The 25999-nt window shown below is 38.1% G+C and overlaps 2 protein-coding genes across 11 annotated transcripts; one reads left to right on the top strand and one right to left on the bottom strand.

Moving 5' to 3' along the window:
• The first annotated feature begins 1371 nt into the window (after positions 1–1371).
• kif5aa (kinesin family member 5A, a) lies at positions 1372–25999 on the top strand. The gene is made up of 29 exons (XM_079427640.1): positions 1372–1811; positions 2736–2823; positions 2962–3035; positions 4832–4936; positions 5052–5100; positions 5177–5232; positions 5319–5406; positions 5785–5909; positions 7257–7361; positions 7439–7587; positions 12734–12882; positions 13936–14150; positions 14319–14387; positions 15343–15549; positions 16877–17023; positions 18162–18350; positions 18499–18616; positions 19398–19456; positions 19634–19719; positions 19808–19909; positions 20002–20062; positions 21521–21592; positions 21676–21780; positions 22123–22339; positions 23260–23401; positions 23482–23546; positions 24515–24542; positions 24693–24780; positions 24872–25999. The coding sequence occupies exons 1-28, from the start codon at positions 1683–1685 to the stop codon at positions 24769–24771; spliced, it is 3078 nt and encodes a 1025-aa protein (XP_079283766.1). The 5' UTR covers positions 1372–1682; the 3' UTR covers positions 24772–24780; positions 24872–25999.
• LOC306876465 (uncharacterized protein) lies at positions 8901–11905 on the bottom strand. Of its 10 annotated transcripts, none has more exons than XR_013784820.1 (6): positions 11788–11905; positions 10862–10982; positions 10613–10678; positions 10383–10465; positions 9970–10019; positions 8901–9894 (listed from the first exon to the last, which is right to left on the bottom strand). XR_013784820.1 is itself a non-coding variant. In XM_079427642.1 (6 exons), exons 2-6 carry the CDS (start codon positions 10885–10887, stop codon positions 9761–9763), a joined length of 336 nt encoding a protein of 111 aa, XP_079283768.1. In that variant the 5' UTR covers positions 10888–10982; positions 11788–11905; the 3' UTR covers positions 8901–9760. The 10 variants fall into 10 exon arrangements, 4 of the variants coding, with proteins under 4 accessions (XP_079283768.1, XP_079283767.1, XP_079283770.1 ...); XR_013784821.1 differs by having other exon boundaries at positions 8901–9866; XR_013784822.1 differs by lacking the exon at positions 11788–11905 and adding an exon at positions 11108–11238 and having other exon boundaries at positions 8901–9866.

Genomic DNA, 25999 nt, shown 5'->3' with positions numbered 1-25999 from the left:
CATATATGTTTGTATTTATACTTTTATATATAGGCTATGCACAAATGAAATTACTGGTTTTGTGGCTCAATCCTTTAAAAAGAATCAGGAATCACTACAATATTAGACCTACTGATTTTAGATTTTTAGTAGGCTAATTATTATAGTCATTTTATCTTTAATAAATAAAAAAATATTAATCACAGAGACGGTCTCTATTACTCATTAAAAGTGCTCACGTATATTGCACAGATTTGCAGCTCTAAGTGATGTAATATTGGATAGCTCTGCAGGTCTATATGGCTGCAATGATCGAGTGTTAATGAATCTAAATTCATCTCGTACACAGATTAGAACAGGCACACAATGAGGGCATGGATACAGAAATAACTGGATTTTTTAAATCTGATGTTACATGGACACTTATTTACTATAAGATAGGAACCTTTAAAAATGGTAAGAGAATCAATATAGGCTCAAATATTTTATTAAGATATAAAGAAGGAAACACCGAGCTTGCCATGAAAACATTTTATTAGCACTATAACCTACAAATTTGTGACGCATTGAGCAATTTGCGTATAAAAGCCCAATTTATTGCTGATCTGTGGCCTGCCGATCCTCAAGGAAATATGAATGAAGCGGTATTCAGCCTGAAGAACCAGGAGGTGCTGTCATCAAGAGTTTAAACAACGACTTCATCTGACTAAAATTACCATGGTTACTAATCAGATAATAATTAAGATAGGCTTACTAATCAGATAATAATTAAGATAGGCCTATGATACAAGTTAGCACATAATATTTCTGTAATATGGCCAGATCAATTACAAAATCGTACACAAAGGAATGCGCATGGTCAGGTCTACACCCATAAGATTCGCTGTGTTATAAACCAATGCAATTGGGGGTGGGCGGAGCGACACGTGTCGCCCCGCCCCAATCGTCCAGATTGCACTCTGGAGTACTTGTTCTCCTCTGACTAGGGATGCAAAAAATTGTAGCTAAAAACAAGCATTGTCCTCCAGAGGGTGCTGCTGCGAGCCTCCTTTAGACAGCATTCAAATCTCCAGACAAATTTGCAAAAAAAAAAGTGTGATGGAAATTATAATCAAATCGTCTCTAGTTTGGCTGTTTGAGGTATAAATGGAAATCCGTCCTGCATGTCGATCTTTATATAAATGACAAAATAATCCTGATCCAGTAACCGGCTGTGATTGGTCCATCCTGAGCAGCGCTGAGGAAAGTAACACGCACCACGTGACACCGGGTCTACGTTCTTCTTCAGCAGAATAGATTATTTCTAATTAATTATGATTAATATCTTAATATTAACAGCTAGTTGCTTGATGCGAGTGCATTTAAGTGACACGTGCAGTGAAGAGTGACGGTAGTGAAGCGATCACGCAGCGGACACGCCCTGCCTCCCTCCGCATCCCTCATGACAACAGCCCCAGCATCCGCATCAGCAGCATCAGCATCCTCCTCCTCCACAATCACACGAGCAGCTGCCAGCGAAACACCCGCACCAGACACAACGACCTCATCCCAGGACCTCAGCTGCGTTTGAATCCAGACCTCTGAAGCTTCTCCCGCATCGACGAGCAGACGCCATCCGCTCGAGCTTAGGCCACTGCGCTAACGCGACGATATAAACAAAGCATTCCGTTTCCATCTGAATCCCCGTGTTATCGTGTAGCATCATGACGGACGCAGCAGCTGAGTGTAATATTAAAGTGCTCTGCCGCTTTAGGCCTCTCAATCAGGCCGAGATCCTGCGCGGAGACAAATTCCTGCCGACCTTTCAAGCGGACGACACCGTCATCATCGGGGTAATAATAATTCATAATTCTGATTTGTGATGATTGAACCGATTGCTTTTATGTTAAACGCTCAGGTGAAGTGATGCTGAGTAAACGGCTCGCGGCTGTGTCAGTATGACGTCAGCACATCTAGAGTCTGCAGGCCTCTTCATCTCCATCATCCTCTCAGGCTTATTACTGTCATCTTCCTCATGACTGACCTTCTATATATATATATTCTTCATGTAGTGAGTGAGCGTGAATGCAGGGAGTGGCTGATGATGGCTGCAGTGTAACAGATGTTTTTGATTAAGGAAGTGTGTGGTTAAAGGTGATGTAAGTGTGCAGTATGTAATGCTAAAGGCTTATATGACCCTGGAGCACAAAACCAGTCATAATGGTCAGTTTTTATTAATTGAGATGTATGCATTATAAATAAATCATCTTTCCATTGATGTATGGTTTGTTATGATCGGACAATATTTAGCTGAGATACAACTATCTGAAAATCTGGAATCTGAGGGTGCAAAAAAATCTAAATATTGAGAAAATCGCCTTTAAAGTTGTTCAAATGAAGTTCTTAGCAATGCATATTACTAATCAAAAATTAAGATTTGATATATTTATGGTAGGACATTTACAAAATATCTTCATGGAACATGATCTTTACTTAATATCCTAATGATTTTTGGCATAAAAGAGAAATCTATAATTTTGATCCATACAATGTATTGTTGGCTATTGCTACAAATATACCCCAGAGACTTAAGACTGCTTTTGTGCTGCAGGGACACATATTGGATTAAGCTGAAATGACATGGTTTATAGCCCTGTCTGTATGTCCCTGTGACGTGATTAGTGGAGTGATCAATACCTGAGTGAGACCAAACAATGACTTTCCTTTTTCCCCTCGTGTCTCTTCTCTTCCTCTGTGTGGGTTTTATGGGTGTGCAGGGAAAACCGTACGCGTTCGACCATGTGTTTCCCACCAACACCACCCAAGAGCAGGTGTACAACACCTGTGCCAAGCAGATCGTCAAAGGTCAGTGTGTGACGCCCTGCAGCGTGTCATGTTTCATAGTTCGGACCGTAGCGGCATTGATTACGATTTAACTGTCTGTGGGGAGAATGTCTAGCAGATGGGTTCTCTGATGTTTAGCTGTGTGTGTTTGATGTGTAGATGTGCTGGGAGGTTACAACGGCACCATCTTCGCTTATGGACAAACCTCTTCTGGAAAGACCCATACCATGGAGGTACAGTTATATTGTAGATTAAATAATGTTCATACTTTTAACACTTTTACATACATTATTGCACAATTTTGTACCCGTGAATGACTCAGTCAGATGCATCAGACGACTGATATCATCCATACACAGCGTGCTTGTAACAAAATGAACATCAAATATTATTGGCCAGTTTCCCTGTAAGTACTCACAAAATCAATCACAAGATAATGCATGCTATATATATTGAAATGTAAGAACGATACCCGATAATTTCACAGTAGATTTTTAAGTTCGTTTAAGACTCAAGGCTTCACAGTCATGTTTCACAACTGGTTTTGCATCATTTTACCAGTGGCAAGCCTCCACTGTACCAAAGTCATCTACCAATAATAAAAACAGACCTTGCTGTCAATTTTGCAGATATTTAGCATAACACAAATACAGTTTTGCTTTTTAAATGTCAATGCTTTTATGCTCTCCGCAGCCAATACACATGATTTATTTAATGTTTTATTTGTTATTACATTAAACATAGATGAAACTGAAATAGCAGTCATCCCATGCATGTACCATAGTGCTTGAAGCCGAGGCTAATTTCCAACACTTGTCCTTAGGAGGACTTTTATAAATTACAGTTACAAACAACAACACGTAGTACACAAATGTATAATATAAGTACACTAAACATGACTACAAGTTTGTTGATGTATCAACCAAGATTGTGTGGCTTTTTTAAAATGATTATAATTTGCAATAGATTTTAAATAGTCAGGCAATGAATTCCAAAATGTGACACCTTTCTGTTTGAGCATGTGATGTTTTACAATGTATGACTTTACAGTTTTGCATTAGAAGCCGCTCTAGTGGATCTACTGCTTCCCTGCAGTCTCTCCAAAAAAATAGACAAGGGAATAGGAGCAAGTCTATTTAGACATTTAAACACAAGCTTTATATAATGAAAAAAGACAAAGTGAGCAAAGCTCAAAATCTTGTATTCACTTAGGATCTGACAATGATGGGATCTTATTTGCTTTCTATCTCAAATTTTCAAAGCTTATTGTAAAGACATTCAACCTGATTTATTATGCATTGAGACCAAATAGCTCATCCATATACCATATGTGATAATATCATCGAATTATAAGCAAAAAAGCATGATCATATGTTAAACAATTTCTTATTATTCTGAAGCTGGTAAGATTATAGTCAGCACAAGCCGTGTGTACTTTTATTACCGCGTCAGAGTCAGCAGCTATGTTTCCATCCACTTATTTTTATGTGCATTTTGGAATTTGGCATAAAAAAAAGCTGGATGGAAACGTCAAGATGCACATAAATTCTAAAAAAAATGTGCATAAAAAATGTATGCGTACAATTGAGTGGGATAAACTTTTTTTAAAGTGATATTTATGGGCTTTTATGCCTTTAATGGACAGGGCAGTAGAGAGCAGACAGGAAAGCATTGGGTGGAGCGCATTTATTGTGTTTCATCCGCTCGCTCGATGCACAAGTCATTTATTATATAAGAAACGTATTATATTTAGTGGCTTCTCCTTCTTTTCTTAGTGATATTTAGTGCTAGTTTATCAGAAAGTGAAGTTAGAATTAGTCTAATTTGACTACTTTCTAATGTGTGGAATAATAAAATTATTTTGCTTAGTCATCCAATAAATAATACACAATAATAGAAAATAATAAACAATAAAATATCAATTCATTTTGCTATCATTTGTTTATTTTGAAGCACTGCTGCACAGTTCGATTAGACTAAAGATGAGTTTTAATAACTGAAGTCAGTTTGACTTTGATGGCACTTCCAGGGCAACCTCCACAACCCGCAGCAGATGGGCATCATTCCCCGCATCGCAGAGGACATCTTCAACCACATCTTCTCCATGGATGAGAACCTGGAGTTCCACATCAAGGTACACAAAGGGCACAAACATTATAAGATAATGTCCATTATCTAGTTATGAACCTGACTGCACATGCCGCCCAATCTACGGTGCTCTCAAAATAACCAGTGTTTGATTTTCTCAGGTGTCCTACTTTGAGATCTATATGGAGAAAATCCGGGATCTTCTGGATGGTTTGTAGAAACAGAAAGAACTAATTAACTACAGTGGTTGTTGTATTATCCCTCATTGTGCTTTTTTCCTGTTTAGTCACGAAGACCAACCTGTCTGTGCATGAGGATAAGAACCGCGTCCCTTACGTGAAGGTGATTTTCCTGTGTGTTTTGTGAGGATGTGAGTTAATCAGAATGAACTGTAATGAAGCAGCTGTTTTCTGTCTGTGTGGCGTCAGGGCTGCACCGAGCGCTTCGTGTCCAGTCCTGAAGAGGTCATGGACGTCATCGACGAGGGAAAGTCCAACCGGCACGTCGCTGTCACCAGTGAGCGCTTTTGACATTGTTCTCAAATTCACAAATTTTTCAGTGTGTGATTACTAGTATTTGTAATCACAATAACAGTGTGTGAATCTCAATCTGACAGTTCAGTCACGTTAAATAAAGTACAGCACAGTGGAGATCTTATGCTTGAAATGCACATTGTGTTTATATACATAAGCCATTTTGCTGTAAGTTTTTCTTGTTCGCATTTTAAGCTTTTATTTCTCACCAAGGCTGCATAAATACAGTATTTAAAATAACTATTTCAAATATATTTTCAAATACAAAGCATTGCTGCGAGCTGAGTTTTAATGAATTATAATTACTTGCATGATGCATATTTGAGAATGAGCTCTAAACGAGAGGCTGTTCTGTTGTCAGATATGAATGAGCACAGCTCTCGCAGTCACAGCATCTTCCTGATCAACATCAAGCAGGAGCACGTGGAGACCGAGCAGAAACTCTGTGGAAAGCTGTACCTGGTGGATCTGGCTGGCAGCGAGAAGGTCTTTTTATTGTAAAAAAAAAAATGATCTAACTGTGACCCTGGACCACAAAACCAGAAATTGAGATTTATACATCATCTGAAAGCTGAATAACTAATCTTTCCATTGATGTATGGTTTGTTAGGATAGGACAATATTTGTCTGAGATACAACTATTTGAAAATCTGGAATCTGAGGGAGCAAAAAAATCTAAATATTGAGAAAATCTCCTTTAAAGTTGTTCAAATGAAGTTCTTAGCAATGCATATTACTAATCAAAAATGAAGTTTTGATATATTTATGGTAGGAAATTTACTAAATATCTTCATGGAACATGATCTTAATATCCTAATGATTTTTGGCATAAAAGAAAAATCTATAATTTTGAGCCATACCATGTATTTTTGGCTATTGCTACAAATACATTCCAGCGACTTAAGACTGGTTTTGTGCTCCAGGGACACAGTGGTCATGTTTAAAAGCTTAGCTCTCTCTTAATGAAAACACTGTCATTTTGTCCCCCTCTTTCTTCTGTGAAACACAAAATATTTTTAAGAATATTGGGTTACAAACAACATTGGTTAAAAAAACTAAAGATTAATTATACAGGCAAACAAAACAAGAATAAAGCCTCATCCAGAGACTCGTGGACTCGGGCCTTTATACAGAATACGTTAGCAATGAGCTTAAACAAAACAAAATGCTCTAGAAACTAGCTTCATTTTTTTTAGAAAATGAAAATAATTTACCTAAATATAGTTTGGAGAAAGCAAGAAATGTAAATAAGCATAATGTCACTATATATTATAGAGGTATTAAGTATTTGAAAGTATATCTGAGATCCCCAGTGAATTGTAAAGGTATCTAGACCTAACATGTATGTGACAGCTACTGAGATTTACCCATCACTGACTCTTGGTATGATATTTCATATTGACAACTATGAAAACAAATGAACTAGGGCAAAGGGTGATGAAACACCAAACTAACAGAAACCGTGACATGAAGCATGTTTATGGTGTATTTAAACGTCTGCTAAATGACAAAAGTAAAAAAGTAAAGAGTGTAAAGACCATCGACTCTACCGTGCGACTCCACCGGGCAGGGACACCGGCAAGGGATAGTAGTAGCTTTTTATTTAATTTCTTCATTGATATGTTTATTATTGAAATGTTGTTGTTATATGCATGTGTTAATTTTATTTAATTTCTTTATTTTCTTAAATATGTGGGTAGATAGTATTTATAGAGTTGTAACTTTTTAGTTTTAGTTACTTTTTCTTATTTGTAAGTCGCTTTGGACAAAAGCGTCTGCTAAATGACAAAAGTAAAGTAAGTAAAAGTAAAAAGTAAGTATTTTGACACGCAGGTCAGTAAGACCGGTGCAGCTGGAGCCGTTCTGGATGAAGCTAAAAACATCAATAAGTCTCTGTCTTCTCTCGGCAACGTCATCTCTGCTCTCGCTGAAGGAACTGTAAGTATTCGTGAACGCACACATATATGACTGTGTATATCTGTGTTCGCTTATGTCATGTCCCTGTGTGTGAGCAGAAGACTCACGTGCCGTACCGTGACAGTAAGATGACCAGGATCCTGCAGGACTCTCTGGGAGGAAACTGCAGGACCACCATGTTCATCTGCTGCTCTCCCTCCAGCTATAACGACGCTGAGACCAAATCCACCCTCATGTTTGGACAGCGGTACCTCCAGCACATTCACACACACACATTCACATCTGCACAACAGTAGTGCAAAACCACCACAGCTAGATCAAACAGAAACCTTCATCGAGTTCAGTTATCATCTCAATTATCATTACCATGTTTTCTGACAGCTTTACTACTAATATGAAACAGCAACATTCAAATAAAATTATTAGCCTAAACTTCAGAACAAAGTAAAATCAGAGCAGTTTCGAACGGGTCATATGACGTTGCTAAAAAGAACATTATTTTGTGTATTTGGTATAATGCAATGTGTTTATGTGGTTTGAGGTTTAAAAAACCATATAGTGGTTTTATATATTATATATATTATTTTCCATATAGTGTACATTATTGTTGCTCCTCTCTGCGCCGCCTTTCTGAAACTCTCTGATTGGCCAGCTATCTGGCGTTGCAAATCTCCCCACACCGTGATGCAGACATGAGCCGTTTTAGGAGGCCGTGGTCAAGTCTTAACTTTTATAAAGAATATCTCTTTGGTTTTGAGACTTTAATCTTTGCAACTTTACAGATCTTATCTATGCACAAACAGCTTGTAGCACTCCAAAGAGAAAGGAATACATGAAATAGCATCATATGACCCCTTTAAAACAATATTTTCAATGGTCCTTGCTCTTGTGAAAAACAAATGCACTTTTAAAAGAGTATTTACAACATAAACAATTAAGTGTTAACTGAACACAAATGAATTATTGTTCAAGTATATAATTAATGGAGTTAGCTGAACTTTTGAGTGCTTTTTTGATCCATTGTTGTAGGGCGTCTTTATATGTAGTCTATATGTGTGCTATTTTCTGTCAAATATTATTTACATATTTATTTATTATTATTATTTACAAGTGTTACTGCTGAATGTACTGACGAGCATTTACACAGTAAATTTTGCAGTGTTAAATGAACTCTATTAGAGTTAAATTTAACACTCGGCCCGAGTGTATTTGGTCCCACTCAGAATTGGTGATAAATTGACTCTCGCCATAGTGTTAAATTTTCAGAGTTAAATCAACTCTATTTTGAGTAAAAAATTAACACTGCTCAACACTGAATAGTGTTACCAGAGTTTAACACTATGGGAAATTAACTCTGTTCTGTGTTACCAGAGTTTAACACTATGGGAAATTAACTCTGTTCTGTGTTACCACAATTTAACTCTGCAGGAAAATGTACTCTAATTAGTGTTAATATTTCACTTATGTAGAATTCATTTACATTTATAATAGTGAAAAATTCTCTAATTTTAAATCCCATCTGGTGTTTTACAAACACAACAAAAAACAAGATCAACGACGTCAGATTTAAAACATTTATTACAATGCTGTCATGCTCAAGAAACACAATTACACTCACAAAAATACATCACATCTGCATTAAATGACAATACATCACTATATTCAGTACAGAAGCTGTTGAACCACCTAGCTAAGCAGCCTTGCTCTAACCTCAGCAATACAAGGACCTTCACTTTGCCAACATCTGTTGAACACAGTGGTCAGTGGTGCCAAAAACAAAGTGTGCCTTAATGAGAATTCAAATTTTTGGTGAACAAACTCATGTCATACCAAACCTATACAACTTTTGTTCATTTTCTGAACACAAATGAAGATATTTGTAATGAAATCTGGCAGACTTCTATCCTACATCTTTCAAGGCCCAGAAAGGTGTTAAAGACATCATTAAATTAATCAGTGAGACTATGGTGATTTAACTTTTATTAATGTTTTATTAAGCAACATGAGTGCTTTCTTTGCACGAAGGAAAAAAAATATATACAAGTTTACCACTTTATGAAAATATTAATCCCTGACAAGCGTACACAAGAGCACGACAGATGAGTGTTTTGTTTGAAATTAAAGCAGACATTTTGTGAATGCATGCATAAAATTAAGGTTAAACCAGTGGAGTCACATTGATTACTTTAATGATGTCATTACTACCTTTCTGGGCCTTGAATGTGCTAGTTGCGTGGACTCTCAATGTAAGGACAGAAATCTCTCAGATTTCATTAAAATATCTTCATTGGTGTTTTGAAGATGAAAGAAAGTCTTACAGGTTTGGAACGACATGGGGGTGAGTAAATGATGACAGTTTTCATTTTTGAGTAAATTAACCCCATTAAACAAAGATTGACTTGCATGGAATGGCCTGCTGATCAAAACTGAAGTACTGGTGAATTGAATAATTCTTTCCTAAGCCAGGAGACAGGGCTGAGCACTTCCAGCGATGTCTTGAATATGCTCCTCAATGCTTGTTCCACTCTGAAAAAAACAAGCAAATTGCAGAGGACTATCACTGATGTGTTAAATTAAAAAAAAAAAAAAATACAAAAAATAATAACAAAAACAATAATTAAAAACAAACCTTTTAGAAGATATCCTTACTTGAGACGTAGACACCTTTCCTTGTCTCTTCTGTCCTTGACAAGACACAAACAAAGCATTTTAAGATCATCAACAATGCTTAAAGAATACTATACGAAGTCAATCCTTAGTCACAGTTAAAGCAACTCAATGGCTACAAAACTGCTGTGAAAAGTGGCACAATGAGAATTCTCTTTTCATTTTGTATCTTCAAATGATATTCCTCGTTCTTTAGAAATGCCTCTCTGTATAGTTATGATTCCGGTGCTTCTTAGACAAAAATACAGAAAAAGGAGGAGAAAGTGTTTTAAAATCCAAGAGAAAAATACACCACCTGTATTATGGGCATGTGATCAAAACATTTAATAGTTGTCAACAATGTATTAAAACTAAGACAAAAACAGTGATACTTACGTAGCCATTTTTGAAGAAGGTACAGGAACAAAGGCACAATTCCTCTGGCACAGTTTTCATTCACCTTCCTTGGTGGTGATGCACTGCAAAAATTATTATTATTATTAAATATAAAAAATTATATATATATATATATATATATATATATATATATATATATATATATATATATATATATATATATATATATCATATCGTTATCATATATGCACAGTTATATGAAATATTACCTATTATTTTCTTTAATGTCAGCTGTCAGAACACTTTCTTTTTTCATCGAGAATCGATCAGGCCAGCTTATTAAAAAAAAAAGCAAAGCAAAAACATAAATATGGTATATAAACAAAGAAAGTACTACTTCAAATAATACTTAATTTTAAATACTTTTACCTTATAGAGATCAAATTAATGTTGTGTTTTTAAGTAGATTTATGAGTTTAACAGTCCCCCAAATGCATAAGTAATAACTTCTTGCCCACCTTTCAGCTCCATCATCTAATCTCATTCCTTTACTGGAAGACCTTTCTTCAATAATGAGTGTGTCCTGGAGTCAAAGGATGAAGACAGGGACTGAGTTGACTGTACAGGAGAAGCTTGTTACTTAAAAACAGGAGAAAGATAATACATTAGTTCTGCAATATGTACTATGTCATGCCAATAACAGTCACTCTTTATAAACAAGCAACATTTTAAAATGCGTTAACGTTACTTGTACCAGTACTTACATGATCAGGCCAACTAACTGTGCATGTCTAATAACAAAATATAATAAATAACGAAAAACAAAGACGCGTCTGTTTTTAAATGAGACGTTCCGCCTGCCCCATAATTGACTTCTTCGTCGCGAGCATTGAGCGGATTTACAGCTAACTTACTCCCACAGCGCCATCTACGCGGCTTCAGTAAAGATGCAATGGCGGCGTTCGACTAATTTGTCTTCACAGTACTTAATTAATGCCGTTGGACACATTTAGTCTTTCGTGAGCTGAACAGTGAGATGAGTATAAACGGAGGTCGGAGCCATATCTAAATGGGCCCTACCTAGAAGATTTCGACCGTCCAATACATAAAAATTAGTCATCTTAACGTATTTACGTACATTGTGACGTTACATAATTGAACGTTTAAAAAACAAATGAAGCGAGTACACCAAAGCTAAATACATCTGACAATCTAATTAAGTAAGATTACTGACATCATTTAAACTTTATCATTAACGTTACCACATTGAGATGAAAAAGCACATTTCTCCAACATACTGACTTGCCTATTCGATATTTCCGAGTTTAAACCATTCAAATTACACAAAGTTAAAAAATAACTACAACTTATGCATTAATAGTAGCATAATTATTAACCTCAAATATCAAACTTATGTTTTAACAAATGAATTAAAAGAGCTTACCTTTTGGCGCAAGGCAGAAGAAAATGGCGACGAGACAACTTGTGCTGTGGTCTTCGGGGTAGATTGAGGGGCGGAGCTTAACAGAGTAAAGTTAACAATGCAGAATTCAACTCTGATCATTTTCACCGACACTAGAGGGCATTTTTCACTATTTGTTGTTAAATTAACTCCTTAAGAGTAAACGGAGAGTAACACTGCTTAATTAACACTGACGATTTTACTGTGTATGACTAACTGAAATACACTTTAATGTTATTTCTATTGAAATTTGTATGTCATGTATTTAAATATATTTGTAATTACATATTGTATTGGTGAAGCTGCAATATGGTATATTTAAAATATATTAACTTTAAATGTATTATTGATTAAGTGTATAGTTAAAATGACGTGGTTTAGTATGTGAGACAGCACACCAAAATAAGTGTACTTCTTTAAAACACCACAAAAGAGTATTAAAACAATGGTGTGCTTAAAACATTTAATTTGACATGATTACAAAAGACATTTCTTAAAAGTGTGTTAAGATACGTCACCTCTGTACGTTTACTTAAGTGAGCTTTTATTTCATTAATTTGATATTTTCTGCAAATACAGATTTTCAAAAATAAACTTTTTAAGATTTGAATTACACTAGTGGACATACGATTAATGCAGTAAAAGACTTTTTCACAAGGTTGAAGGTCATACTGAACCACTTTTGAACAGAATCAACAGAATCTCTGTCTAGTGTTAAATGAAGAGCAGTTGCTATTGAATATGAATCTGACTGCTTCTTAAGGGGAAGCGTCACCAAAAAATGGAAATGTTTTTGGTTGAACTATCCCTTTAACAAGCTAATTGTTGTTGGTTAAATTTTGAGGTTGAATGTTTTATCAGTGTAAATTAATTGTAACAATTAATTGCACTGAATTAATAGACTGAGACCTGTGTGTGTGTGTTGTAGTGCTAAGACCATCAAGAACACGGCCTCCATTAACCTGGAGCTGACGGCTGAGCAGTGGAAGAGGAAGTACGAGAAAGAGAAGGAGAAGAACAAGAGCTTGAGGGACACCATCCAAAGTCTGGAGCTGGAGCTGCGGCGCTGGCGCAGCGGTGAGCCTTTGCACTGCTCTGATGAGTCAAGTCAGTTTTATTTATATAGTGCTTTATACACTACTCATTTTACAAGATGTGCGCAACGTAATAGTTGATTCCAAGCTACAGTAGAATTCAGTAGAATTCAGTATATTGAAATTTATGGTGTTCATTGTAGGTTTAAACTGACAGATGGATTCTGATCTCTGAAAAACACTTTTATAAAGGAGGATCTAAATTTGTAGGTTTCATGGGGGCCTTGCGAAAATATAAATTTGAGTATCAGAATATAAATTAGCAATGAAGGATTATAGCAATGAAAGATTGGTCCATGTTTCCTGATCATGTTTTCTAAGAAAAGCATATGAAAAGTGAAAAGCAAAGGACCTAGTACCGAGCCTTGTGGCACTCCGTAACTAACTTATGCTTTATATATCATTTCTTCATTTACCAAAACAAAATGATAAAAGTCAAGATACATAAGATTTAAACCACACTATCAGTCCACTGATACCAATGTAATTTCCAAGCTCATGCAAGGGAATCATGGTGACAAGCAGAACTAAGGTCCAATAATGCGTGAGATGCAGCCATGATAGGATGAGCTCCAGAAATTAACATAGTTAGCATACAACTTTGTCTAGCATTTTTATATAAAAGTTAGAGATAGAGATTCTGCAGTTAAGGTCTATAATTGACTAATCCTTTTGGGTCAAGTTGTGTTTCTTAACTTCTAACATCAAAGATTTTGGAGCATATCCTAATGATAAATAGACAAATAACCCCACACAGTTTTGTAAGTCCACAGCCGTAAATGATAAGCCATTTGGGACACAACTTTTCACAAATTCTTCAATAAAATGTAAGTTTTTAGCTGATACTTTAATGACGTCACATCTCATCCTGGTATACTTGCTCAAATATCAATTGAAAATTCCTGCTAAAACCAACTCAAACCAGCTTAAGGTTGTTTGCTGGTATTATGCAGTTTAAGCTGACAAATTTTGATAAACATTGTTGAGGATTCACTGACACGTAACTGATGCAATTATGATGGGTTTTTTTCTCTAGGAGAGAAGGTTCCTGAGACGGAGCAGGCAGATGCTGATGTGGTGAAGCTGGTCAGCAGTGATGAGACGGCTCTGGATAACGAGAGATCATCCGAGCGCCAGCGGGAGAGAGAGAGAGACTCTGACTCCTCCTCTATTGTGGTGCGAATCTCAGAGGAAGAGCGGCAGAAATATGAGGAAGAGATTCGCAAACTCTACCGACAGCTGGACGATAAGGTGACCTTTCACTCGTGACGTTATTAATGAGATGCAGATGCATTCAGAGTAAATCAGCAAACTAACTCTCACTGTGCATAATGTGTCATCCATCAGATCATGGATTACTGCATTTATAACAAAACACGATAAAAATGATTTATTGCTCTCACTGTGTGTGTTTTGTAGGATGATGATATCAATCTTCAGTGTCAGCTGGTGGAGAAGCTGAAGGAGCAGATATTGGATCAGGATGAGGTCAGAGGTCACATTCAGATTGTCCTGTAGTGGTTGTTATTATGCTAATTGTTTGTGTGTTATTTACTCAAAAATAGTGCATGCGCATCCCAAAAACAAATAAATACAGGTGCTCAACCTACATAACATAGAAGATAAGTCAACACTATTATAATACTAGTTAAGAGAGAAATGCTACTCAACACCAGATGTTTAAATCAATAATTCACAAAGAGAGCGCAACAAATAATGCAAGCCAAACAACACTGCATTATAGGAACATGGATGTTTTTTTGCCTCAATCTGAGTTGTTTAATGTTGATAACTTTTCAAGAGGTTAGTGGGCACTTCAAGTACATTACATCACTAAAACTAAATCCAATGTATATGCTTGATTGACAATTGAACAGCTCTGAAATGTACTAAAGGGATAGTTCACCCAAAAATGTAAATGTGGTGTTTATCTGCTTACCCCCAGGGCATCCAAGATGTAGGTGACGTTGTTTCTTCAGCAGAACACAAACTAAGATTTTTAAGTCAAACCGTTGCAGTCTGTCAGTCATATAATGGCAGTCAATGGGACTCACGGCTTTGAGAGAATAAAAACATACACAGACAAAACCAAATTAAACCCTGCGGCTCGTGACGATACATTGAGCTCTAAAGACACGAAACGGTCTGTGCAAGAAACTGAACAGTATTTATATCGTTGTTTACCTCTGATCCACCGCATGGTCCAACTGTCCTGATCTCTTCACACAAAAGCCGGCGCGTGATGCATCGTCTTCTTGCTTTACGGCGGATCACAGACTTATAAGTGCATTACCGCCACCTATCTCTCAAATGGACCATCGACACTATCTACAATCTCAATTAGGAGCCTCAACTAGAGGCTGAACTCTCTGTTTGTAAAGGGCTGTAAGGTGGATATTGGAGCTTTTGCCAGCTTGCATTAATGACCGCCTTCTCGTTGCAGTTGCTGGCGTCCACGCGTGGAGACAGTGATAAGGTGCAGACGGAGCTGGGCCGCCTGCAGACGGAGAGCGATAGTGCCAAAGCCGAAGTGCGGGAGGTTCTGCAGGCGCTGGAGGAGCTGGCGGTCAACTACGACCAGAAGAGTCAGGAGGTGGAGGAGAAGAACCTGCACAACAAGCAGCTGGCCGAGCAGCTCAGCCTCAAGATGGTGACGTCCGCTCTCCTATCACTAGAGCCCTGCATTTCTGACTTTCTGACTTTTTTACGCCCCTAGGGCCAGGCTTCGGGCCAATTTTCATGTCATAGTTCAGATGTGGGCCAGGCCTCGGGCCTGTTTTAGGCTTCTCCTTATTTGTGTATTTTAGACATCCATCAATTAGTGATGAAAACAAATTGCCGCGCTGGTGGAAACACAAGACCGTGCTACAGCGGCTGTCAAGAGCGGCTCGACGGTGTTCAGTGTCCCGCAGCAGCGAGCGTGCCGTCAGCGCAGCTGAAGAGTTCTGCGTTCAAATACCCGCAATAGACTAAAGCCCCAGCAAAGCCCCAGCAAACAGAATTACCATCCGGGGGAAATAGTAAGGAGATATTTGAATTATTTACTAATAAACTAGTGTTTTCTGAATCTGTTTCGCAAGGGTCAAGTTGCCAATCCTGACTCGCCATCTCCTCGTTAGACGCGCCATTAGAGAGAAATGCATCTTACTTCGTTAAGTAGTAATTTAAAGCTTTCTATAGTTATATTTATCATGTCTGTGAGGCATGTATTTGCTGAGTTTCGGTTCATTTTTGTGAAGCGCTCCTGTTCAAGACGAGACGGCAGAAAGAGCATCATGTTTGTTTTCTTTATTTTATAAAAGCACAATGTTTTCTTGATATTGTGAGTGCACGCTAATAAAAGTAGACCCTTTACAGTTCCGAATGATATATACTCTTACCTTTAAGAGCAAAAATGACGGCGTATCCACTGAAAAAAATGCAAGAGATCACGCTGACGCCTCCGTGTCCTGCAAAGCGTGCTTTAGCTCCCACTCTCTGCACAAACTATTGGATACAGCGCACATTTATCTAGGTTTAATGTTTAAACATTGTTACGTGCTTGAACTGTTTTATATCTATAGATTTTATTTTAGGCAAGTCGTGATGATTTGAGAATCTGATCAAACATGGCTATGATCAGCTTACTGTCTGCCGCTGGCCGCTTGGTCGTTACTTTAAAAAACAAAAACTTATAACCAACAAAAAATCCTCCAAACGTTTTTCTAAATTAACTTAATAAAAAAAACGAAATGAAATATAATCACTTTGCCATTACATCCAAAACTGAACTATTTTAATAGCTGAAACAGTAGTATAAGCTGTTTAGTGAGAAGGGGGATAAAGGACTCGGGCCGGTAATCCTGATGAGCTGTCAGACACGGGACAGGCTAGGGCCTAAATCTGTGGCCCGTGCAGGGCTCTAATTGTCCCGCTACACTGTGATCCAGGTAGTGAACAACTGACGTGAGTGTTTCGCTGCTTCCGTTGCTTTCTAGGCAAATCTGATGGAGCTGGAGGCGGAGCTTGCTCAGATGCAGGAAGTGAGCTCGCAGCAGAGGAAGCGCATCGCTGACGTGTTGAACGGGCTGATGAAGGACCTCAGCGAGTTCAGCAGCATCGTCGGCAATGGAGAAATCAAGCTCGTAAGCCCAGAGAGTCCTCTGAGATCTTTTTAGAGATTATAAAATGTTGTGCCGTATTATAAATGTAGTCACAACATCTTGACACACAGAAAAGGAGCTGTATTAGGGCTCTATGAAATCTGTTTTATGGTTTCCCCAAAAAATTTATTGTTTGCTTGTCCTAATTTTTCTCAATCCTGTAATGGTTAGGGATGTAACGATGAACTGCGAGCCGGTTGAAATCGATTCAAATATGTTACGATTATATGAGATGCTAAACAAATCACGATACGACTGGAGTAGGAGTTTATATGACTTTATCTCTGAGGGGAACTGACTCTCTAATCTTGCCTCTGAAGGATACATATTAAAGCAGTGTTCTGCTTTGTTTACTGCGGTAACCAAGGAAACACTGTATGCTTGCTGTTCATAAGCGCCACCTGCTGGCAGAGAGTGACTCAGCTCGTCTGCTGTTTCCTTCAGATGTGTTTTATAAAGTGTCACAAAACTGAAGTCAGACCCTTCTGTTTTTGCTTCAAATTTATAAATGATAGTCTACTGTAGATTATAAACTGCTCATGTTGCATGTATGCAGCATCTGTTTGGATGATGATTAAAATGCATTTTAAATAGAAAGAGCACAGACAAAACCTTTTGTTTATATGAAGAGATTTCTTATAATCGTTACATCCCTAGTAATGGTTATATTAAATTTGAGCACAAAGCATCTCTAATTAGTTTAAATCACAAAAAAATATTTATTAAAAGTAAAAACAAACAAAAAACAAGTAGGGCTCTAAAATCTGATTTGTTTTCCCCCAAATTCTGTATTTTACTATTTAATTTCTCGAGATTCCATTTTAATTTCAATAATTTTAATTTCAATAATAAAAAATGTCTAATCAATGCAATTCATACATTTATTAAAAATGTTACAATAAGAGGGCCCTGTGAATAATTTATTTATTTAGGAAAGCCTGTGTTGTTTGTTTTAATTTTTCTGGATTTATGATTTATTACAAATTTATTCTCAAAAAGAAGTGGGAATCACATGAAGTCATGAAGCACTATATTAAATGCAGTTTCCTGTCGTTGTAGTTGTGTGTGTTTACAGTCCCTGCAGTAATGTGTGTGTGTGTGTGTGTGTGTGTGTGTGTAGCCGGTGGAGATCAGCGGTGCGATCGAGGAGGAGTTCACCGTGGCGCGGCTGTACATCAGTAAGATCAAGTCAGAGGTGAAGTCGATGGTGAAGCGCTGCAGACAGCTGGAGAACATGCAGCTGGAGTGCCACCGCAAGATGGAGGAAACCAGCCGAGAGCTGTCCTCCTGCCAGCTGCTCATCTCTCAGGTGTGGGTGCATCTCTAATAGTGTCTCCATCAGCCCATCAGTATACACACCATTGCATGACATGATCTTTCTGAGGCTAGCGAGCTGGAACATGACGTGTGTGTTCACGTGGACTGATGCTGTGTTGTTTATGTGTGTCTGCGAGCAGCACGAGGCAAAGATCCGGTCTCTCACAGAATACATGCAGAACATGGAGCAAAAAAAGAGGCAGCTGGAGGATAACTATGATGCTCTCAGTGAAGAGCTCTACGTGCTGCAGAACTCAGGTCAGACAAACACTTACACACCTTAAGTGATATAAAACCCAATCATAACACTTAAAAAAAAGAATCTTTTAAAATGATGTTGATGATGATGATTATGGCATTTTTTAACTCCAACTGGTTCCTTCTGACTCAGGTTCCTAACATTTCTTCATATTCCTGTTATGGATTTACAAACACACCATAGACTTCCAAACTTCTGACTTTGTGAATTTTAAAACTATGCAAAGAGCCACAGTTTAGATGCATTTTGGTACAACAGTTTATAGGTGTTATGTGTCTTACATGATGAATATTATTTGCCACATTAGGTATTTTAAGTTACTGTAAAAAAGGAACATTTCCATCAGTTCGTCAGGTTTGACTGTACAGTTTGTAAAAAATTATTTTAAACTTCTAGACAAGACTTGACAAATCTTTATTGTAAAAAAGCTATATAAATGATGGTGACTTGACTTTACCTCAAACTTGGCGACCTGTGTGATGAGGATGAGTTTGGACTGCACCGCTAGCTATCTATATTACATACTGCACCTTTAAGACTTCTTCTAAATTCCAAGCTACATTCAAACTCAGAACTGTCTGCAATACTTTGCATGCTGTATCTTTTCTAAATGAGTTGTCTTAGTGTTTTCCTGTGTGTTGGACATTAAAATGAACCAAAAGACCTATAGACTATCATTGACGGATGTTCAGATGAACTGGAAATTTAAGATTACAGATTAAGATCACTTCTGTACACTGCACTGCTATATTGATGATTATGTATATCTGTTTATATCAGAGAGTCACGTGGCACAAGTGGACGGAGGAGAGAAGGCAGACAGAGAGGCTGATGGAAAGGTAAGTAGAACAAACATGGATCTAGTATTCAATACATAAACAGGTCTGTGACTAGTGTAAGAAACACATACGCATTATGACTCGAGGGATGGGTTCTCACACAAAGAGAAGTCACTTATGGCAGGAAGGTGAGTCAGATATGATTATATTAATCTGATTATTTGTGTGTTTGTGTAGAAGGCTCTCCAGTCTCGTCAGACGCAGCTCAGCCACCTGCGGGATGAAATCAACGAGAAGCAGCGCCTCATCGACGACCTTACCGAGTCAGTCAGGCTGAACTTCTTCTATAGACGAGGCTTATAGCGTAATAGCTGGGTATGGTCACTAATGCTGTCACCATGTGTCTTGCAGTAAGAACCAGGCTCTGGAGCTGGAGCTGGTTCACGTGCGGTCCAGTCTCAGTAACCTCAAACTGCAGGACAACACCAAGAGCGCCTGCCTGGAGCAGCTGTCGTACGTTTCTTCCACACTGAGACTGTAAACCAGCTGCTTGCATGATGCTAAAGAGAGATGTTCAGTGTGTGTTAACAGTGGTTTCTCATCAGGTTTCAGCAGGAGAGGAACGAGCAGTCCAAACAGGATCTCAAGCGCCTTGAGGAGACTGTCGTAAGTTTCTCATACACTCTTCCTCTGATTCTACTCTTATTCTTTTTTTTTAAATCATTCTAATCTGAATTTATGCGCCATGTGATGACATCGTTTTAAAGCGTGCCGCTTGTAATATTTCATACCACATAAGCAGCATATATTTATTTCAGCTCCAAGTGGTAATTAATCCAAAAATGCCATTAATTCTGTCATTCTGTCAATTCTTCGTTCATATTCTGAACACAAATTAAGATATTTTTGATGAAATCCGAGAGCTCTCTGACCCTCCATAGACACCAAGGGTCCTAACACGATCAGCACACAGAAACGTAGCAAGGACATCAGTAAAATAGTCCATGTGACGTCGGTTCAACCGCAATGTTAGGAAGCTACGAGAATACTTTTTGTGTGCAAAGGAAACAAAAATAACAACTTTATTCAACAATGCTTCTTTACCTTTGGTTTATTCTCATGTTTCTGTTGCAAAGCTAATTTCAGAGGAAACAGGTGAAGCATAGTAAAGCCTGATTTTTCTATCTTCATCTTTTTTTTCATGGTTTATGGCTGTTTTTAAAGAACATTCAATGTATTAATCTAGAAATATCCATAGATAACCGTATTATAGCAACGATGTCGCTGCTTCACATACGTGTGTATAGGTGTAAAGCAGGGCTTCAGCATATGTTTTCATGACAGTGATGATTATGAATATGTCAATATGTCCTGAAAATGAAGAATTTCACTGCAGATGTTAGGGTGTATTCACAACAGGAAAGTCCGATAGTTCACTTGCTTTGGTCCGGACCAAATAGATGTTTTTTTGTTTTATTAAACTCTTTTATTATAATCCGTAAAGATGCATTTCTTTCTAAAGAAGCATCCAATGAGGAGATGGCGAGTCATCTTTGTGACACTGACTCAGAAAACACTAGTTTATTAATAAATAATTCAAATATATTCTTACTATTTCCCCAGACACATTCATTGTAACTTTTGCTGGGCTTTGCGGCAAGCTTTAGTCTGGTTAGTGCGCTCATGTCACGTTGCTGTGGGCGCTTTGGTCATGAAAACTCATAATTTGCACGTGTTTTTAAGCATTGCGGTTTAAAACAAGTGATTTAAGCGATTGAAATGCAAACAACAGCACTATATGTGCGAGCTGTGTGTTTCTGAGCGTGCTTTCTGCAACTGGGTCGGATCGAGGCCAGTTCATGTTCACACCTTAAACAGACCGTAGCAGAGTTCTTATGAACCCTCTTCAGCTGGGTCTCAGATCGGTTGTTTGGTGTGACCAGAGTGTGATTGCTGTATTCACACCTGCCCAAAAGATCCACACCAAAGGGGGAAACGAACCAGAGTTTGTTTTAATCGAACCAAACAAGACCGGTGTGAATACACCCTTAATCACCAAACCAGGTACTTCAGTCTCATACTCTTGTTTGTGGTCTTATGTACCGGTTTCTGTCTCTGTCTTAGGCCCGTGAACTCCAGACCCTCCACAACCTGCGCAAGCTGTTCGTTCAAGACCTCACGACTCGGGTTAAAAAAGTGAGTTCACATGTGAGCAGGGGTATCTCGCTTAACATATGTTGCGCTGCTGTGTGTGTTTCTGACTCGTTCTCTTCACACAGAGTACAGAAATTGGACCTGATGATAGTGGGGGGTCTAACACTCAGAAACAGAAGATTTCCTTTCTTGAGAACAACCTGGATCAGCTTACAAAGGTTCATAAACAGGTGAGAATGTGCCAATTCATTCTTAAATGTTAATTGGGACAGTTTTTATACGAATGGATTTCCTTTATTTCTATTGAGCAAAGTATTTATATGAATCGCAGTAAGATGTGAATCACGCACTGATTGATATTTCCGGTCTTATGTTCTTGTTTCAAAGTTCTTCTAAAAAACACAAACAATTGTAAATAATACAGATAATGTGCACTGTAATGAGAGATTTACTTTCACAGCTTTACACTGTTTTTTAGTATAAGCACTTGCATTTCATAATATTCTATCCCTTTATTTGTAATTGATGATAATACTGATTACTAATGGCCTGCTCTGGAAATGTTTGCGCAGCTGGTACGTGATAATGCAGATCTGCGGTGTGAGCTTCCGAAGCTGGAGAAGCGTCTTCGTTCTACGGCTGAGCGGGTTCGGGCGCTGGAGACAGCACTGAAGGACGCTAAACAGGGCGCCATGAATGACCGCCGGCGCTACCAGCAGGAGGTGGAGCGCATCCGTGACGCCATGCGCCTGCGCTATCCCACGCGCCGATCCAACGCCGCTCAGATCGGTACTGCACCTTTGCTTAGTTTCAATGAAGAGTGCATTTTCTGTGTCAAACCTTACAATAACAGTTACGAGAGAAGATGAATGACTTATTTGCAAGTAGGGATGGGCGATTATGGGCTTAAAAATATATCACGATATTTCTGGTATTTATTGTGATAATGATATCAACGACGATAATCTAGGAAATCCTGTTTCTTTAGAGAAAAGTATTATCTTTCCTATTTACCCAAAACAGGGTGTTGTGAGCATTACCGAGAACACACACGTAATATAATAACTGTTTAATTCATACTGGAAGCCAGAGGGCGCTCTTGCGCAGAAACTCCACATGCATCGCAGAAGTTATAGCACTGACGACGCTCCAGAAAATCCCTAATATGGACAAAGGTATCCAGTTATCGCTGAATAAAACGCACAACGGAGATAGAGAAATTTTAACTGATGAAGCTTGAAGACAATAATCATACGATTGCACAAAATATATGGTTTATCTGTGTTCTTCAAGCAATCTTGGGTATTTTTTATAAGGAAAGTATATTTATAATGCATTGCTAATCGACAGCCTTTATCACTGTATATAATACTATCATTCTGTGATATGAAACCACGTCTGGCCACAAAAAGAAGTTACTTCAAACACTTGACTATGTTCGAAATAAATTCAGTTATAATTACAAGTTCAGTTTCTACTATAAAGCAGCTCTACAGAAGAAAATGTATGTCATTATTTTGCTTAATTCAATTATTCAGCGATCTTGATTGATAGATTCAAGTACAGGTAAATCAATACAATTTACTGAATATTAATTGTTTTTTAAGCCAACACTAAACAGTGAAAGAGAACATAAACTCCATGAGGGAGTATCAGACTAAGATTATATAAATAATATTTTTGTGTTGTTTTGTGTGTGACCGCTGTAGCTAAGCCAGTGAGACCTGGACACCATGTTACAGCCACGTCTCCCAGCAGCTTCTCCTCCACACGCGCGAGTAAACCTGCCACGTCCTACAGCAACGCTCTCTTCCAGCAGGAGGAGAAATCTGCTCTTCAGAAAACCAACACGTGAGCGTCTGTCCTTCCTGTCCACTTCCAGTCTGTCTGTCTGTCTTCTCCTCCCCTCACCTGCTGTTTGTTCATTTCAGTGTTGGATACAGCACTGTGAGACCCACAGACATAATGAGCTCCTGTCCGCTCGACGTGGAGAACGGTAAGTGTGTGCACTTGGACTGCACTAAAATCATTTGCCCACGCTACTACATAAGCAGCCCACGAACAATCATGATGCATTCAGGTATTTGTGACTGTAACCTAGTATAACACCCAAAGTCACTTAAAGGGATAGTTCACCCAAAAAAGAAAATTTTATGTTTATCTGCTTACCCCCAGGGCATCCGAGATGTAGGTGACTTTGTTTCTTCAGTAGAACACAAATGAAGATTCTTAACTCAAACCGTTGCAGTCTGTCAGTAATATAATGGCAGTCAATGGGACTCACGGCTTTGAGAGAATAAAAAACATACACAGACAAAACCAAATTAAACCCTGGCCAAGTTTAGTCTCTGTAGCTGTAAAAATAGTTGCCTTCTGAAATTTAAATATAAATATATATATATACACATCCTCATGACTAGCTAGACACAGGTGAGTTTCTCTTCACTACATGTTAGGTTTCTCTATAGATGTGGTTCACTCAACCGGAGGTAATCCTGTCAGATCGTCCATCCTTTGAGTGAGTACAGGTCGGCCAATCTGGTTTCGTCCGTTAAAGTTAACTTGTGTAAATACCAGTCATGGTCCTGCACAGTGAGTGATCTTACATATGCAGGTCAAATCGGATTTTCTCCAGTAACTGTTAAAAAACAAGCTAAAAAACTTACCAGCGTTAGTGAAGCCGTCAGTGGGATCTTTCTGCCTCCAGCTAAGCTCCGCCCACAGAAAAACCTCACAATGTTTACTAACAGGAAAGGGGTCTATAACTGGGATCTATATGCGCTACAAATAAATAATATGATAACAAATACCAGTTTGCAGCATACAGCAGACTGTTTTTGTGTATAGCTATAATAACTGGAAGTGGATGACACTGGGTGCCTTAAAACATTTACGCTAAAAAGCAGGAATACAACATATGTGTTTGCTTGTAACATTAGTAACCTCTTCCTTTATGCTTTTCAGGAAATAGTACAGATATTAACGATAACAGGTAAGTAAACTCTATATATATTGCGACACAATTGCAATTTGTCGGTTTAATTCTAAACAGAGAATTTTAATTTCAGCTTTGAAGTTTTCATTAGCTTGCGTTTGCCTGCACTTGACTGTGTTGAGTACGCTCACTGCTTCTGTGTTTCAGGAGCGAGGTTCACTGCGGCAGCACTGTGGACGATGCTTCACGACTCTATATCATGCAACAGGAAACTGCAGCCAGTTAATCGTTTAATGTAAGCCAGCACATACGCATATAACGAGCTAACAATCTTCTGTTTTCATCAGTGTGCTCTGCAGATTCTCATTTGGTCCTGCTTTCTCCAGATATTCCAGTCGTGTGCATGCAGCCATCCAGCCCTCGCCATCTTCGTAGAGCTCCAGAACTTTCATTCCTAGACGTCTTGGCTCTGTAGTGTCTTATACTGTATGGATTATATTGTTCATGCAGAGTCATATCACGTATCCCGTCTCATGTATCTCACTGTTGCATGTTTGTCTGTTTGTCTCTCACGTACAGTAGATATTTGAATACGCACATCTGTTTTGCTTGCTTTATAATACAGGAGAGTACTAGAAATAACTTCCCTTAAGTCTTGCTGAGCCTTAAAGACAGACGGTTAAATATTGTGAATGTGTATGCGCAAATACACACTCCTAGATTCCCATATAACAGTGTGTGTCATCATGTAGATTTTGATACATATTATATTCAAGTACTGACTACCTCCGATCGTGAAAAAAAAACATTTTCAATAATATTTGATTTGCGTCGTATTTGTTTTCAGATCAAAAATGATTGGGATGAAAAATTAGAGATTAAAAATAGAGATTCACAGATGCTGCGGTTCTACATTATTATTCTGCCAAAGGCTCTGACCAATCACAGCTCTGATTTCTCTCACAAAATCCTGATCAGCCAATCAGGATGACAGAATGAAGAGCTGTGTGATCTTTCCCTGCAGGATCCTGTAAACTCCGCCGGTTGGTCTGTTAGATGAATGTGTGACTGCTCTTTAGTTCTCTTTCAGGATGTCTTTAGACAGATACACTTCACTTCTGTATTTAGCAAGACAATGAATGACTGAGGCCGTATAAACTGTATTATGATGAAGGTTTAATCATAGATTTAGTTAGCACTGAAATGTTCACTTCTCACACTCTTCCCTAATTCTTTCTGTCGCCACCACTAGAAGAGAACATTTCACTTCAGAAACAGATGAAGAGCGTTTGTGCAATAGGTCAGCTGTTTTACTCAAGATATCTTTAATGAAGGTTGTTTTATGTGATATATGTACAGTGTGCTAGTTTGCTGGAAGCCAATCTGAGAAATAAATGTAATTCAAAGAAAACTGTGATGCTTTGTGTGTGTGTCTGTACCTATTTAACCATATTTTGGGGGGCAAATTTCTATCCAAAAGTGAGTAAAATTTAAATAAAATCTCCAAAAATCTC

The sequence above is a fragment of the Barbus barbus genome (assembly GCF_936440315.1).
Source record: "Barbus barbus genome assembly, chromosome: 10".
In the NCBI taxonomy this organism is placed as follows: domain Eukaryota; kingdom Metazoa; phylum Chordata; class Actinopteri; order Cypriniformes; family Cyprinidae; genus Barbus; species Barbus barbus.
Note: the sequence above shows the minus strand (reverse complement) of the source record. Positions and strands in the feature narration are given on the sequence as shown.